The sequence below is a fragment of the Bactrocera dorsalis genome, chromosome 3 (assembly GCF_023373825.1).
Source record: "Bactrocera dorsalis isolate Fly_Bdor chromosome 3, ASM2337382v1, whole genome shotgun sequence".
NCBI lineage: Eukaryota > Metazoa > Arthropoda > Insecta > Diptera > Tephritidae > Bactrocera > Bactrocera dorsalis.
Window position 1 is genome coordinate 92317013 of NC_064305.1, and position 18862 is coordinate 92335874.

At 40.1% G+C, this 18862-nt stretch overlaps 1 protein-coding gene across 1 annotated transcript in view; it reads left to right on the forward strand.

Moving 5' to 3' along the window:
* Positions 1-18862, forward strand: part of LOC105230717 (uncharacterized) — a 196429-nt gene that overhangs the window by 41928 nt on the left and 135639 nt on the right. The window contains 4 exon segments of the mRNA XM_049453375.1: positions 3176-3367; positions 17209-17317; positions 17589-17694; positions 18595-18711. Coding sequence (XP_049309332.1) covers positions 3176-3367; positions 17209-17317; positions 17589-17694; positions 18595-18711 — 524 coding nt within the window.

Consider the following 18862-nt stretch of genomic DNA (forward strand, 5'->3'; position numbering starts at 1 on the left):
CGTAATGCGCGCCGACTGTGTACAACAAGGCACACATGTCAAACACAAATGCCAATGCATACACTTACACATGTACGCAGTCCGCTTTACGCTCCGTTGGGGGCCACAAAAGCGCTGTCACATTTTGTTTGCGTTGCTATTGTTGTTGCCGCCGACCTGCAGCTGTGTTATTGTACCTGTGTGGCATGTTATGCCCGCATTTTTCACAATGTTTACACTTTGCTCGGTACATACACGAGGGCCAACGAAAAGTACGTGACGAGACTCCGGGGGTTTCCACCCCCCCTTTAAACGCACATCAAAAACCTGAGTTGCACCAATGCAATTCGGCAATAAAGGGAGCGAGGTTGCAGGAGCACGCACATGCAACATGTAGACAATACAGCAGGCAACAACGAGAAACAAAAATAAAAATAATAATAATAACGGAACAAACAACAAAAGAAATTGAATTCGTGCAAATGAATTTTCATTGAAGTGACTTTCTGCGGCGACTGACTTGGTCCCGAAGCGCGTAGCGTGCGATTGCAACAACAATACGACAAAATAAAATAAAATTAACCGAGCAAAGTGTGAGTGGAATATGGCAAGTTGGTTGAAAATAATGCCAAAACTATTCAGCATAACTGCAGCGCGTGGCCGCGGAGCGACCCGGGCGCCAACTTTAGTGGCAATATTGCCCGACACATCCGCTGAGAGCGTGTCACATGGCTCGACCAGTTGCAGCAGCTAACTGTTGTTGCGTGCATAAAAACTTCGACGAAAAGTGAATTGCAATTGTCGTCTTGCATAACCCGCTCGTCCTCCCGCCTTTCCGAAGTTAAGATGCAGTGCACCCCTCTTAGGGGTTGGGTATTGCTGCAGAGGTGGTTTTCCGCTTGCCATTGGTCTCTGAAGGAAAATTGTTCGTGATATTCCTTTAGGCGCACAGCTTGTATTCGAAAATAAGATAACTGTCTGATTTTAGAGTAAATATGTATATAGAGATTATGCAGAAACGTTGTTTCTACTACTCATTAAAGCTGTGAGGTTACTCAGTCAACGGTTCCACTACAGCTTAGCTCTTACTTACTTGTTTAATGTGGGAATATGATATTTTCGTAGAAATTTGGTATTCACAATTCCATGCCCCAAATACAGTGCAAAGCAATTCATTCAAAAATATCGAATTAATGTCAGCGCATTTGACAGCGGGCTGCTCCCCGCGAAAGAAGGCAAGTAGTGTGAGGATAACGGTAATAGTTTCACATTTCATTGACCTAAGCCCCAACAGCTTTTGCTGATAATTATCAATATTTGCAATTAATTAGGAAACGCTATTTCCGTTTTTGTTCAGCAATTTATCGGACATTGTGGCATTTTGCATTTATGGAAAGTTCTATGACGTCATAAAATATAACATTGCTGAGGGTCATCGGACGTTTTCTATTTTGATAGATAAAGTATCGAATTTTCAATTATGTGTAGCATACCCTTAGGTTTCGCAAAATATTTGCTCCTCAAATTGCTCACAGAGTTGCATGGTAACCAATTTCGTATTATTGTTGTCATGAACGGCAAAAACTTACAATATTTTTGCTTTGCGAAAGCAATTTATGGAAAAATCAACCTATTGGTTGGAATCAAAAAGAATAGTAGGAGGGGGAATTTAAAGAATTCGGATGACGCAAATTATTTATTTTCGTTTCCCATTGTTTTGTGCCAAGACCCTTATTAATTGTACTATTTTTTTAGCTCATAATTAATTCAAAAATCCGTACCGACCCATATTGAGTCGTGGACAAAAAGGAAAAGCTTGTATATTTCTGAAATAAAATAATTTAAAACTCGTTTTTTATCTTTTATGTATTAAAATTACACTGAATTTTTGGAAATTCATTTCGTGAACTTCAAACACGGGTTAAATTCGGTCATTTATTCGCCCGCAAATCCATAGAAAAGCCATGACGAAATAGCACAAGCTTTTACATACATTTCTGATTTCGATTTTAAAAATTCATCAGTTAACGCTTCAATGGGCGAATGGGAAATCGCACGCTAAACACGCCTCGCCGCCGCGAGTTCATTCATACTCGTCCTTATTCGTAGCTGGCGTTTCCCACGCGGCTGTGGCAGTGGCAGATATGTCTGTGAACGCATGCGTTTGTGCATTTTAAATTGCGGACGGTTGTTTACCTTCGACATTACGAATTCATAACAAAATTAGAAGGAGCATGGTAAGCTTGTTTGTATACATATTTAGACTTTAAAACGTCGGATTCGGTCGCGCTGCGGCATTGAGTGGCGTTGCCGTTCTGCGCTTGATAATTGTCCTTAGCGTCTGCTTAGCTGTGCTTCGGTTTTCTTACATTCTTCCTCTCTACTCTCTTTCCTTCGGTGGCCGACAGGCTGTTTGCTTCAGATTGACAGCTGTAAACAAGCATAAGAACCTCAATTGAGGCATTCATGAATAATTGATGAGGTGCTGCAATGCTCCCCTTGAGAGGCACTCGAAGGAAAGGAAGGGCCGAGCCAGTAGTAGCAATTATCTTCGGCACACGGCCGTCACAGCTGATTGCCCTGCCATGCAGATCATTTGCTCCAAATCATACTGTTGGGGTGCGACTTCACGCTAAAAATGAAGTGCGTTCAAGAGTGCTAAAAATGACTCCAGAAGTATGTCGGATATCACCGCGGCTCTTTTGTATCAAAGAAACATGTCTTTATGATAAGCGAAGTGGTTCAGCAGATAGTGAAACTCCGAGTTTTTGACTAGAAACAACTGGTTCGCTTAAAAATCGAAACCATTGACTATTACGTGAATTCAACTCGTAAAAATGCTTTCAAATATTCTTCTAGAAATATTGATTTGAAATATTTTTATTTATCTTACAATGCATGTGTTAAGTTTTTCAGTTTTTGTGCATGTTTCAGCTTTGTTGCATGGTTTATATGTATGTTCCTTAATAAGCTCATTTTATTAGAAAATAATTACTTAGTTTAAATATAATTTTCTTTTATTTTCTGTTTTTTGTTTAGTTTTCATTTTTAACGCTCAAATGTGACAATTCTCTCACTAATATATCGAAATTATTTACTCCTTTCGCTTCTCTCTGCACACCGAAATGGCTCAACCGCCTTCGCTGCAAACTTCACTCGACGTACTCAACATCAACTGGACTTTGGGCGCCAGCAGATTCTTCAACAAAATCTTCAAGTGGTCGAAAAAGTCGTAGATTCTTTGGGTGGAGGGGGCCACGGAGTGGTTCCCTTGGCCCGCGGGCCGGAATGGCTTCCTACAATGGGGTGCTAAAGGATTACGGACACAGCAGTTTGAATGAGGCTTTCAAATCCCAAAATAATGTCAACTTTAAGTTAATCAAAACAGGTGAGTCACACAACAATTCATTTCGGTTTTCATCCAGCCAGCCAATTTGTAACTGACTGCAAATATGCTTGGGTTTGGATTTTGAGAAATGAAGGTTCAAGAGCGAAGTGGTTCGTCTCTGACTTTAAGCAACGGCCGAGAGAAGTTTTTATATTAATATCATGCCAGGGTTTTTCTAAGCTACCAACTGACTCCAATATATTGACGAATTTAGCCTTGTCCGAGATTGTCCGTTTTCTGGCTTCTGTTACTTGGTGTTTAATATTTTTGATATATGATATGACTATCAGCTATTGTGATTAACTGAATTCTGATAAGATAAGCTGCGCGCAAATAAATTTCGATAATCAAGTGTTTTTTTATTATTTTTATGTTTCGATAATTTATGCGCAGTTCACACTACGTGCTTGTGTGTGTGTCTTGTCGTGGGCTATCCCAAACCGAACTGTCAAACCACACTTTGCCCATGTCAAAAGCGACACATTCGCTGCCGCAGTAGAAAGTTTATTCCCTCCGCTGCTGTGTTGCCAAAGACCCATGTGGCCACAGTCGCGACGAGGCAATTACAAAGCGGTGGCGAAGCTCAAAATTGCCTGAATACCCTGAGGCGAGTGACAGCTTTACGAGCGGATATTGTGCTTTAGCACGTCAATTATAGAATTCGGTCGGCGGTCTCCATGTTTGCCCACTTCCGTGAGTGTAAATACATAATATGTACATAATTTGTAAATGTATGGACGATTGAAGGGATTTTGGGAGCGGCATCCATTTCGGAGCTCAATAAAATCGGTACTAAGAATATGGGAGCATAAGAAATAGTGTGTGAAATTAGCAAGCGCTGTAATGAGTGTGGCAGAAGTCAAATGTATGAATGATGAACATGAAGTCAGAGTTGAAAACTTTTCCAGGAAAGACTTTTAAGAAATCAGCTTGTGATAAGTTTTGTTTAATATACCAGATATAAATAAATACAAGATTTGTATATTTCAGAGTCAGTTTTTGTTTTGAAATAAGTTAGTTTAGACCAATAGTAATGCCGGATGGAAGTTCAGTTTAGTTTGAGGTGAAGTATACGTCATCCGGTCTAGGTTTCGTACTTCGTCTAGTCCTTTGAACTCCGAAAATCATACATACCTATGGCGAGTTCTATGTAGATAGTCCTAAACGCAGGCAGAGGAGGTGTTCCGGAGTCTCTCTCATTCCAATTTTACTCCACTTTCTGCATGCATTGTCATTACCTACGCCACTCCGGTTCGCATGTGCTGTCATTAGGTTGTGACCTGAAGACAGCTGTCCGTCAGTCTTTTCGAGACCGCGTGAATAAAAAGCAAGTGAGTTTTCCTGCGGGGCTCTTGCAAATGATCTTGGCGATCCTGTATGTACTTAAGACCTTCCATCTCACCCTGATCCGCCTGTCAGCCCTTTCGGAAATTTCATTGTATATCATTTTTAGTGACTTCCGAATTTCCCGTTCTTGTTCGGTAGCCAGACGAATGACATTTTTGGCAATCTCATCAGCTGATTCGTTCATCGGAATTCCTTTGTGGCATGGAACCCAGTATATACGCTTTATGCAGCCGCTTTTTTGTTCAAAATTTACTGAACAAGTCAAGCTTTGATATTTTGAATACAAATATTTAGTTGGAAAGGAAAGAATTGCTAATTAGTTTACCTCATCAAGGGTAGACTTCTTACAGAGACGAATACTTCAAATCTTACTATCCATTGTAGTCTTTGATACTGGCAATATACTCGTATGGCTAAACTATTGCAAAGTATTAACTTGATATGATTTGATTTTTTTTTAGATTTTCACTGATTAATGCAAAAACATTTCATATTCTCCCATGGCCTAGCATTACTGAGTTTTCCGGGGTGCATAAATTCGAAATAGGTCACGCTTCCTTATAATCAATTCTATATTCCACCAGCGCCCACCTTGTATATTTTGGATAAGAGAGCACTCACTTGAATACGCGTTTGCTTTTTTCGACGTGTGAGGTTTTTGGAGATTTTATTTCCCGCTTGCGCAGCGCACTTTGCTATCGCTTTTGACTGCTGTAATTGAATGTAACCCAGATAGGGCTGCACGTATATAAATTATACCATGTACAAGTATGTATGTGTGTGCAATGGGTATGTTTGTCTGTTTGCCGGCGGGTTCGTCAGTGTCTGTAAATGACAAATTACAAGGTTTTGCTTTTGAAATTGTGTCGCTCGGCACAAAAGGGACTTCACGTCAGACAACCCTTTCGACAAAATGTAACTAAGGGCTCCATTTGCATTAGCAGGTATATGTATATATTTGGATATACGATATACTATGAACACTATAGAGAAGTGGAAGCTACATATATCCCTGTTATGTAAGTAACGGCACGTATTGACTGCAATGTTACTGAATAAATATGTACTTTTATAAATGTGTGTGTGTCTTTTGATTGTCATCGATTTATCGCTCTCTTTATTGTTATTATTTATAGTTGTTGTAGTTGTTTAGCCTTCATAACACAGTAAAAGCAAGCGCATCGGGTATTTTCGATCATAAATCAACTCAAGAGTACGAGTAGAGAGCAATCTATAAAAGAGCACAAAGTGACGGAATCCTGCGGGGAAAAATCAAATTCGTCAAAAGAAATCCGATTGGAATTTCTTGCTTGAAAGTAGACTAGTTCGAAGAAGATATGTCAATAGATGTACATATATCAGAACTTCGACAACGCGGCGCCGGATCTACTAGCATATCTGTAATCAGTGGCTTCATTGACTAGATTCAGCGTGGATTCTTTGACAATTAGTTGAAAGATACGAAAGTATAGTCATACGTTTGCCAACTGCGAGGGCTAATTTATCTCTTCGGGCACTAGTATGTGAATATGTGCTGTAGTTACAACAAAAACTGTCTACAGAATAACATATGTTTCGTTAGATATTTGCTTCTCTTTGTAACATAATAGCAGTTAGGAGGGATTTGGAGGGATTAAGTGGCATTATCTGTTGACAATGCAGCCACGAGGGAGGGCAGACTACCACATTTGTATAATGGAAACTACATATACGCGTATAATATATAGAATGCCTTATGAAATTAGCGCTTTATTGGTTTTGATAATCGGTTTATGTACTCATTGTGTTCTGTGTACCTGTAGGAAATCGAACAGAATGTACAACCAACCGCAGCAAGTCGCTTCACTTTGTTTAAGTCATTGATCAATGGTGATTGTATCACCTTCACTTTCTGTTAGTTAACAGTTTCAACTATTGCAAACATTTTTTAATTATTATTTTATTATTTATTTTTTCAGTTTTCCAACTAACCAAGCCCCAGAGGTATACCTTGAATATTATGCAAGCAGTGGCTAGTTCTTAAAACAAATGTTTCTTTGAAATTTTCGTCTGCATATGATTTGTACACACTATAGAAAAATTGTATGTGAGAAAAATAAAATCAAAATAAGAACAAAACTGTGTAGTCTCTGATTTAGTTACTGTAAGCAAAGGGAAGCACTTACCAAATGAAGTTCAGTCGAGCCTAGAAGAGAAGTTTTTACTATCAAAAAAACCCACTTCCGAAAAACAGAAAATGTTAGACGCTTGTTTGTTTCCACTGATCGGAAACTGTGACTGAGACCAGTTCTTGCCGAACTCCAGCGTTTTTACCCACCACACAGTGACGGCATTTACTATGAACTGCCACTATCGACTACTCAAAAATGATAATTTTACCCCTACATTATTGTTAATGAACATCTATTAATTATATCCTCACTTTGAAGTCCTTTTATGAGCTTCGAATAGAAAAAAAGTGCCGTCTAATTATGCATTCAGCGCCAAACTGTGGGCGAAATCTTCAATTAAACTATTAAGTGCTTGTTATTAAAAGTTTTTAGTTTGAAAAGCACTTATGCCACTTTTTTAAGCGCACGAGTTATAAAAAATTTGAGAGAGTCTTCCAACGGCTTATAGCAGCGCCGCATCAATAGAGGTGGGAAAAAGAAATAAGCGGCAAAAACATGAGAATTAAAAGGCAAACTTTCCTTGTCAGTTACACTGAGTATATGTATGGAGAGCGGCCGATTCGAATGCTCAATCAGGCAACGCCGATAATGATGCGCTTTTTATTGACCTTTGAAAACGAGCGAGAAGAGCCGCTCGCGTGTTAAGTGTGCAAAAACTTTTTGCTTTGGAAACTTTTTGCCCATTTATTTTTAACAAACAGTGGAAATTTTTAATGAAGAGTTGGCGAAACGTGTAAGGGAAGTAGCGCAGGAGTAGATGTGAAACGGAGAAAATTATGAGAGCGTTGAGCAGCAGCGGCTTTCAAGTGTCGTAATGAAAGGCAATGTTGACATTTTAATTGAACGCTCCTCCGATTCGAGAGTTTTATTCCTTTACCTTATTGCAGTTTGCTTTTCCATTTTCATTATCCTGTTCAAATAACAACAGTAGCGGTCAATATTGATATTTGGTTGGTGGCTGTTTGAGCACTTGAGCAAAAAGTGATTAACAGAAGATTGAAGCGGTCGGCATAAAAAGGCATCGTTTACAACAGCGCTCCAGTCTTTTTTCTTATACAGCTCATCGTTCTCTGCACCATATAGCAGGACAGGACTAATTAGTGAATGGTGATACTGGTTCCAAGATAGACGCAATTATCTTCGACTTCGAAGTTATGACTGCCAACAGTGACGTGGGAGCAAAGTCGTGAGTGCGACGACTGTTTGTTTGATGACAGGAGATATTTCGTCTTGCCTCGTTCACTGCCAGATCCATTTGCTTCGCTTCCTTATCCAGTTTGTAGAGAGCAGAACTAACGGCGCGGTTGTTGAGGTCAATGATATCAATATCACCGGCATACATACTCTTATAGAAGATTGTACCTGCTCGATTAAGTTCTGTAGCGAATTGTTTTCTCCAGCAGCAGATTGAAGAAGTCGGACGAAAGAGAGTCTCGGGTGAAACCTCGTTTGGTATCACATGGCTCGGAAAGGTCCTTTCTGGTTCTGACGATACCAAATTTTTCTTTTCGTGCTGTGAAAAGCAGCTTTGAAATCGACGAAGAGATGGTGTGTGTCGATTCTCTTTTCATGGGACTTTTTCAAGATTTGGTGCATGATGAATATCTGATCAGTTGTAGTTTTTCCAGGCCGAAAGCCACACTGATAAGGTCCAATCAGTTTGTTGACGGTGGGCTTTAATCTTTCATACAATATGCTCGATAGAACTTTATTTGCAATGTTTAGGAGGCTTATCCTATGGTAGTTGGCGCAAATTGTGGGGTCTCCCTTTTTGTGGATTGGGCAGTGCAGACTTATATTCCAATCGTTGGGCATGCTTTCATCCGACCATATTTTGCAAAGAAGCTGATGTGTGCTCACCGCCGTGTTTGAATATCTCGGCCGGCAAACCACCGGACCCCGCCGCTTTATTGTTCTTCAGAGGGGTGATTGATATTGGACGTATTTGATATCTCATCGAGTTTTGCACTGAAAGAGATGGGATGTTAGCAAAGAGTTAGACATTCCAAGCTCAATCCGTCCGACTTTCCAAGTTGTAGCTATGAAGGGATCTGTGCGCTGCTGCCTATTCAGACATCCTTACGAATCAGGGGTTAGTATCGTCAACAGGCAATCAAAATCGGAATTTTAGACACAGGAGTTTAGAGCTTAATGAAAATTACAGAATAAATTGGCTCTGTAGATGTGTGTATAAGCTGACTGACACCCTCCAGGGGAATTGATGTAGAAACAGGACTACATTACAGTACTTAAAAGTGACGTTTGCCCTTCGATGTTGGACTTCGAGGTGTATAATGTATGTATGTATGTGATTTTTTGCGTTGGCTAAGGCGCACTTATCACCGCTTGGTTGTGGCTCTTCTGAGTTATTACAAGCAACAATGTCGGTGTTCAGCGTTCAGTACTTGAAATGCTATTAAGAGAGTACACAATCCGTTATAGCTTCTCAAATGATAAGCTCATACACATACACGCACTGAACCGTCGATTCGATTGCAGCTGAAAGCTGCAAGGTCAGCGGGGACTTTTTATCGCTGCGCCAATAGTGACAGGAGAGCCATAAAATGCGTTTAAAGTACAATAAAGCGAGCTCAACTTTACCGCAAACTGCACTAAAAGATGTGCCAATGAGGCACGTGCTACTGACGCCACAGCAATACCAACAACAACAACAACAGTGAGTGAACAGAGTGACAGTTAAAGCGGGTGCCGATGACACTCCGAGTGCTGAACGTCAAGACAAGCGACGCATCCGTCAACCGGGAAGATCCGAATGGCTGCATTTGCACGTGACAGCATGTCAAAAGTGGCGCGTGGTAAGCGCATAAAGGTGAGGCGGCTCGAGGTCGAGTGGCGCGCACTTAATGGCTTTGCAATAAAAATCAAACGTTGCGCCGAAGCTGCTGTGCGATATCGACAGAGCAGATAAGTGTTGCTCGTTGCTACGTGTGTGTGTGTGCCTCAAGTAAGTATCAGCACGTTTGAGTGAAGTGCGAAGATCGAGCGGAGCAAACCGCTAGATGACATAACAATATTTACTTTTAATGCAAATAAATGTCGTGTTGCAAATGATAGCTTAAGAATTTAACAGCAGATTAGTTTCCAGTAGTCCTCATCTGTCTCCTTCTTCTCTGTTTTTCTTCATGCCTTATTGCATAACGCCGTGTTTTAGCTTCGAATTGCTAGTCTTTATTGCCGCTTAGGACAAAGTCTCATGTCATACAGAAACCACTGGTGAAGAATCGAAGAGAGCTTCAAGCAAGCTTAAGACAAGACAAACATGAAATACATTTGTCCCTGGTATCCAGATCTCGAAAGCGGGGACTTTACTTGCTATATAAACAGTTAAAGAATACTCAATTCTTTTAAATAATCGAAAGTGAAGATGACCTTGAATTTCGATGTAACACCGAAAGAAAGCTAAAAGCTTTTATTTCTCAGCCCACCTTTAGGCGTAAGGGCCAAAATGAATTTTGATAATATGATTAGCCGACATTTGTGCGGCAATTCCTGCGATTGTTGTGCAAGCACTCACAGCGTGCAAGAAGAATGCGAGAAATTCAATCACATCGTATAGTATGTAACGGTATATTTGTATATATCCATTACATGCTGTTATTTTTGGCCAGCGGCAATATAAAATTCAATTAACTCACCGCTACGGCTGTCGAAAGGACAGGCCACGGCCAACCAACGGCCGGCCATTGAAAACATACCACTCACCACCCACACTTTCATTCAAAGGGCACGCACACACATACACACAAACACAGGCGCAAAAAGGCACACAAATATGTTTTTTGGCAGACAGTTGTGAGATATTTTTACTTAGTGAAAGGACTCATTGAATTTATCGGCTGTTCGCCACAATGGCCTGCCATAACGGACAAATTTGCACGCGCTGCGGCCGCCGGAGCGGAATGTGAGGTGTATATATGTATGTATGTAAAGCACTGCATTTGTGTGAGTATTAAATGCAGAAGAAATCAAATTGCGAATATTTCGGGATGAAGATATCGAGGCGCAGCTGAGCCACAGATAAAGCAAAAGAAAACTCAATTTCCGCTTAAGCTTCAATTTTGCGAACATGAGCAGCCCTCCATATATGTATATGGGTATGTGTAGGTGTGTGATTCAATATATATAGAAACGCTTAGAAATAAATACATACAAACAAGCATGCTCATAATAAGTGGTCTAGTTGAGATTCAACGCAAGTCGGAAAGGCCAGATCACTTCTTATTAATTGGTGGTAGAAGAATGATATTCAGATGTATGTAAGATCTGGGCTTTTTATTGTAGCATACCAATAAGAATGACCTCCAGAAATAAACGCAGTGTTTGATTGTGGCTTCATGTTTCCTCCAGATCTCAGATTCGGAGGAATGTTCGAAGCTTAAGAAGACCTAATCATACAGCATGGGTTTAATACTTGTACTTTGACTGATCGATGGAAGAATTCTTAGCTAATGGCACGGCAGTTCAAAACTTTAATATTTAAACAAATAAGTGCTGTAATAGGATAGCTCAATTCTCGCTCAATCTTTATAGAAAAATAAAAACAAACATTTTTCTTCACTCACATTGTGAGAAAATTGCTCAAACAAGAAAGCAGTTTCGCCTTCCGGGTTGCGTTGCGCCATCAAGTTTTCGCACAGGGCACTCGTGTGACATGACGTTAGCTCTGAGGGAGATTGCTTGAGGCTATTTGTAAGCAAAAGTGCAATGCGCCCGGACGAGCGTGGGAGTCAAGATTGGTTTTTAGGATAAACACACTCACACACACAGCCGCACAATGAGAACACATGTTGGGGAATGCTCGTGTGTGTGTGTGGAGGGAAGTGCGCACATAAACACAACATCCGCCTGCATTCAAAACGAGTAACGGATGCGAAAATCAAAATCACAACAACAAGAAATATAGTCGAATAAGCAATCGATTTGGACAGGAAATGGCGAGCATTAAAATATGCATAAGCAAAATAGTGGAAATCAAATGCCATCGAAGTCGCTTGAGGCGAGGAGAAAACTGCGAATTTATTAATTTTGCAAACTTCTTATTTACATGACCCGACGCCATCGACACATTCCATACGTTAATAAACGATGATAGCAAAATCAAGTAAAACTGATGTGGAAAGACGTCGCTGCCACGGCAGCGCGGATGTGGCGCGGGCAGACGTTGAACGCTGAAAGGAAGATAAATGGTTGCCACAGATTTGATTAAGCGACCGAACTCTAGTTTTCATTAGCAACTACAAATAAAGCGCTGCGGATTGTGTCTCTTCTGCTTTCACGGAAATATATTGCGCTGCAGCGCATTTCTTTGCCACAAATTCAGCTGTGTGCGAAAGTGCTCAAAGACAGCGAGTTCACAAGCAATTACACACACACACACACACCTGTAAGCGGTGTGTCACACATCCGTCTTACCTGTCACCTTTGTGTAGATTTTGTGTAGATTTGCTGCATGCAACAACGCTCGTGTCACGCGCCACAGAATTGATAATATGCGGGACAATGGCCATGTCTCATCAATTTCATTTCGATTTTGCTTTGTTTGGGCAATCGCATCTCTCATTTGTTGTATTGAATTACATTGACTGCGAGCATTGAGTTGTTATGAAATTTATTACTTCCTGCGGCACAATGCCGGATAATGCACGAATGCCTCCGCAGACAAGTTATTGAGGGGAAACATTTTGTATCTTCTTTTGTAGTAATATCAAAATCAATTTAAGTTTCCTCTGCATCGGTATTTAGTTTCAACATTTTTCTCTCAGAAATTGTGCATATGTCCGCACAAAAGTAAGTTGCAACTGAAAAGTTGAAAGAAGACAAATTTCAGCAAGGAAATTGAAATTTTGTGCATGCATGTAAAAGTAGCATTGAATTTGTTGCCAACTTTTTCTAAACCATTTACAATGAACAAGTTTCTAAACAAGAACTTGATTGTGTTCGCTCTTTTTATATGGCAGCTATATGCTATAATCGTCCGATCTGTAAATTTCGTTAGATATTGTAGCATTACTTTGTATACTAACCCATGCAAATACTCGGGAAAATATTAACATCTACGTAGACAGTCAAGCAGCAATCAAGGCATATCGGCCAGAAGTGCCTCGAAAAGTGTTGTCAGAAGTAAGCAACTTCAATTCTACTGGGTGCAGGGCCTAAAACGTGATCAACATTGGCGAAGCCATGCATTCTTTATACGGCAATCTTGACAGAAGCATGACAAAGAAAATCAAAACCTATGGAATACTAACAGGTCTTTGTCTGGTGGAGACACACGCCCGGAGAATGGGACTGACCGGTAGAGAAGACTGCAGAAAATGTCTTGAGCAGGGCACCAAGAAAACAATGGAGCTCTCGTGTACTTGTCCTGCATTGGCAAGACTACGCTGTAAGCATCTCGGGTCCCAACGGTATAATACACTGGAGGAGATATCGATAGTGAGGCCGCAGAGTCTGTTAAAATTTGCGTCAAGCGCAGTCCTCTTGGACCTAGCAACTAAACTCCATCTAATATAGCAAAGGACCAAACTGGTCTATGCGTGGCTTATTGGCCTACCAGACGAACCTAACCTAACTTAACTTCGTGAAAATGTCTTCTTAAATGAAGAAGTTTTCCACACATGGGTATGACTTTGATCGGTCAGTTTGTATGGCAGCTATATGCTATAGTTGTACGATAACAGCGATGCGAGAAATGACCAGCTTCTTGGAGAGCGAAAAAGCTCAGATTGATATCACGGATGTCTTCGTTTAAACCATACAGATGGACATAATGATCATTGAAATATAAAATTTTAGGTTCTCCAATGCTTCCATTTTGGTATAACACACTGAGTGGCAAACCCTGATCAGGATATACAAAATAAAAAAAGTGTTGTAGTCAATTCTATTTCAGTCACTAAATAACAGTTTCCTTTCCGGTCCGTACAATTGAGTTCTCCTCTTGCCCACTTGTAAGCTCGCTTCTCCTAGCCGGAGATGTCTTTTAAGTGTTTGCTTGCATATGTTCTCTTATGTATGTGTGTATGCGAGTGAGTATACTCCAAGCTAGTACCAGCCCGAGGTGTGCGAGCGTGCCAAAAGCGTAATAAATGAAATATTTTGTATTTGCTGTAATTTGGATGTGAGTAATGAACGCCAAGGCTAACAAAGAAGGAAAACGCTCTATCAATATTTCATATGAGCATCTTTGCATTATTAATTTGACAGTTGAAAATCGTTTTGGGTATTGCATTTGCACTAGACAACTTGATATTCAATTTGCTTTTGGCATTAGGGTGGTTCACTTATATGGCATAAAAGAAATGAAAGAATTCAGAAGAATATTGCGGGCAAGGAGCTCTTGAGGTTTTTCCTTTCCATTGCATCAGTTTACAGCGGTAGTCTTCTTTTGAGACAAATGGATTTTGATCAGATTGGTCTCATAGGCCGCCGAAGCAGTTGAGAATTCGCACTTAGAACTTTCAGTTTCTCTTTTCAATTCAACTATCGTGATCTTATTAAACGAAAACAAAGATTTCTGATTTATCAAGTAAACTTTTCATAGGGAAAATATATGTTACGCATACGCCGTGGCGTTTCATGAAAGGGTGTCATGCGTGGGCATTGACTGTATAAAAAAAAATCAGGTATCGTGATTATAATATAATTTATATTACAAATTTTGACATAATCGAAGGTTTATAGTTTGTTTTACCTACATACATACAACACATACAGTACGTTGTTCTGATTAACTTACAATATGTGTTGCTCGAAGGATTTCCATTTTCGAATGCCACCCTGTCCTTTAAAACATTAATGGCAAAGTTCAAGTGAACGCACCATTCAAGAATCAGATGTGTGTTGCTCTACTTATGCATATCACCTACAGTAGGCGAATGTTTGTGTGCGCAGGCACTTGAGCTGGGCTGGAGCACTCACAGAATTATGACATCGATTTGTTTATGGCGCTGTATTTGCCGTCTTTATTTTACCGTTACTTTTACAACATTTATGCAAAATTCATATGCCACTCAAATGCTGCCGAAGAAGCGAGCGAAGCAGGCTATTTGAAGTTAAGAACCTTCGAATTCTTGTGGGCTGAGCTGGTTAGTTTCAGTGCTGTATCTTAAGATGTTGTGTTGCTGGCATAAGCATTTGAATAAGGTTTTTAGTGGTGAGACGCAAGGCATCTGATACTGTTATTGGCTGCCGAGCGGTCAACACCACTGTTACTAAAAGATAATACCAAACTGACAGGGTGTCAAAAATTTGTGAGCTAACGCTCAATTATTTAATAAGATGCAATGAAGCTCGGAGGAAGATGAGCACAAATCTGTTTACCTTACTCATTCCGTTCCAAGTGCGCTTAAGATATTTGTTGCTTATGGACTTTTGGTAAAGCAAGTTGATGAGTATACGCTGTTAGGAGTAGTTTACAGTTATTGCAGAATGCAATTTACTAATCCATTTTGCACTGTACTTTCTTGCCCACATACATATTTATATACAAACACATAAGCTCCGCTCAGTGAAATTCAATTTTGTTGAAAATATTCCCAAGAAAAACAAAATGAAACTTATTTGAGGTGTAAGCCATTCGGTACTTTAAAAGCACATATTTTTTGAAGGAGTAGAACTGAATTTTATTTAATTCTTATTTTTGAAAATTGCTGAATGTTTGCTCATGCGAAATTGGCAATTAACAATACAGACAATTTTTGTACAGTTGGTGTGTATTCTTTAAAAATTGGATTCAGGTATATTGGGCTGTAAACGTCAATTTAAAGTCACAGAAATATTTAAAGACAACTCTTAGATTTAAAAATAATTTTTACTAATTTTTTTTACTTCTTTTCTGTAGGAGTTTACTCTTTTACAACGCATTTACTTGTATGCTTTTCGTTTGCTAATCGATTGGTTTAGAGAATTTTCCAGCTTCTGAAAATTACATATAAATAAGGGATTATTAGTATTACTTCGCTGTAGCTATTAGTAGTATGCAAATATGTACTTCAGCGTCTGCTGCTCTCAACATCAGCTCCAGGCTATTCAGAGAGCTATCGCAACAAAATCTCACCCAAAAGCCGGTGCTAGCAGTTTTGCGCTTACAAATATTATTTATTGCCAGTGCAAATGCAAAGTATCGCAAAGCTGAAGTGCAACGCTTCAGTTCAGTGCCACGTTTTTGAAAATCTATGCTCCATTGTTCGTTGCTGCTGCTGCCTCAGCTTGAAAACTTTCTACGCCACGCGCGCCAGCATAACAACCCATAAATACGAACAAATATTTACGCTCTTATTACCAGCTTTCAATATGACAATCCACTTCTCCCACTTGCTTGTCACCCATTCGCCCATCCACTTAAACGCTGAGCACAATCAAATAAAGCCACTTCAAAATCAACCGTAATTCAATTTAGCACAGCAATGCGATTGTTTGTCTGTTATGTGAGAGTAATCGCTGATGCTCGTCGCTTCAAGTGCATGCCCTGAGGAAAATGCTAAGGCAGTGCGGAGAATTCGTGATGTAAAGGGCAAAGCACAATAAAAGCGATCGTTGCTAGACGTTTCGATAGGTCACGTTGCAGGCATAGAGCAATCGGGCTCTGAAAGTGTCCTCATAGCCCTTCAGAACAGTTGATTATAGTTATCAGACTGTTGTCTAAGTTCTCTGAATTTCGCAAATTTTCGCTGTAATCTTCGAATACCAGTGCCGAAGGCAACATTTATCCCTTTGTGGCCAGTGGCCAGTGATATTCAAAGACCACGCCGTTTAAATTTACCTACACTTATTCCGGATTTATGCATAATTTATTTAAGGAACAAAAACAATCGCGCTTTATTAACGGCATTTGCAACTTTTGACATTCGGTTAGCCAGCAAAGCGCGTCATAACGTGCATGAGTGTGTGTATTTTACACGTCGTGGCGTTGGCTGATTTCAGTCTGCTGCAGAGTTGATCAAATTCAATTCGAAACTTTTAATAGCCTCCTAAAGCCTCGGAGCTCGCAAAGTCGCCGAGTTTGCTGGCACGTGCGACTGTAAGTTCAAATTCCCTACAGCCAAGTGCGGCGCAAAAACAAAGCGCAGTGTCTTCCATCGCCTTTTCCAAACACTCGAATCCGCTTGAGCAAAGCCACGGTGTAGCCACACAGACCGCCGACGGCTTGTAGATTTGTAGGCGAAAGCCGGCTGTCGTGTTGCAGATTAAGTTGTATTTGCAGTTGGCATTTATGGAAAATATAAATATTTATTTTGAGACCTGCGTTTAAATGAGCATCGCTGATTTTTAATGCTAATAATCTCTTTTCTTTACTTGCAGTTTCTGATTTCACCGAAACCCTCTCCCATTTATACGAGGAACATGCAACTGCCCTACAATCTTTAGTCTCCAATTTTCGTAAAAAGAATGCAGAACTTCGCAAAGAAAGGTAAGTGCTGTGGATTAAGTAGTCGAGTATTCGCTTTTCACCAAGCGCCGAAGCAACGGTTAACTATTACTAGAGAATATTGTGTTATTAATTTTAAGCCTTGAGTGTGGAGAGTTTATAATTTTGGTAATTGTTTGGAGTTTGGCCTTCACGGAAGAGAAAAATGCTATACTGGTAATTGGTAATGGGTCATACTAAACATTGTGTGTAACTGTTTATTTTTATTGTTGATTTGCTTTCTTGTTTTTCTTTTGTCTCTTTCTATTTGCAGACCTGCTTGCCATCAGGCAATTTTCCAAGCTTGGGAAACATTCCTACAAGAGGTCGAGAGCGATTCTCAGGCATCAAACGATGTGGCCAACGTGCTTTCACGCCAGGTGAGTCCCGTTAAAAACTAACAGGGCGTAAAGTGAAATTTATCTTCGCAACTGCTGCTGCCGCTGTGGTGGCGTTAATAAGCACGCGTTGCTTCATTACCGCTGAAATAATATTAGCGCTCTGTGTGTGCAGCCGCGCAAGTGCCAGCTCAGATAAGTCCGTGTGTTGGCGTGTTGGTAATGTTCAGGTTTCAGCACTGACCGCAACCGCAGTCACGCCGGTGAGTTGATCAAATGCACCCACGACGACCACTGACAACTCAGCTGACTCTGAGTGATATCATATTTCATATATGTATAACGGTGATTGTGTGAGATATCTTCTTGAATTTATGTGAGCTGATTTAATGGAAAATAAAACTGTTTGGTGAGAAATTGCTACGCCTGTTAACATTTTTGTTACGAATAGCGTCTTCATGGTTGCCTCTATGAAAGACTTGAAATCAGTTCTTTGATTGCACTCGAACTCGGTGCTTCCTTACTTGTCTCCATAACCTTTTTCGTTAATGTGCTCCAACTAAAATGATATTTTGAGGAAGATATTTTTTCTTGACATTATCGTTGAATTTTCTGCAAGTCGCCCTAAACTGCTGTAAGTTGCGCATACGCCATGTCGAACTGTATTCCTTATACGAGTATATTCTTCAATCTGCTGCTCTGAATAACATCTAGAGGGTATGTCTGCAAGTAGCAACAAAGTAAACACCATCGTTTGGACTTCAAATAAAATCTGCTGCTGCCACACCTTGCCTCACAGCTGCAATTTCAATTATGCTCAAAAGCAATTATCTCTTCATCAATGGATGAGGCGAAGCAAGAGTGCATTCTCTTTAATGAACAAGGACCTTTAGTAGATGCTAATTATTTGTGTTTAAATTTAACTTTCGCTTCTTCTTGCAGGTGTCACGTCCAATGCTCGATAAATCCTTTCATCGTAAAGTTCAAAGTCGGAAAATTTTCACACACAGGGAGTCTTTTGAGACTATTATCGCAAAGACTGAAGAGAAGCTTTCGAAGGTAAGTATAAGAAACAAAAAGAAGGAAAAAAGTGCGTGCACGGAACCAAGTTGAAGTACGAAAATGGCAAAAAGTCAAATAATTTAAATATTAAAGCGCGAAGGAAGGGCGAGGCGGTTGAGCGAGAAATCAATAAACAAGAAGAAAACAT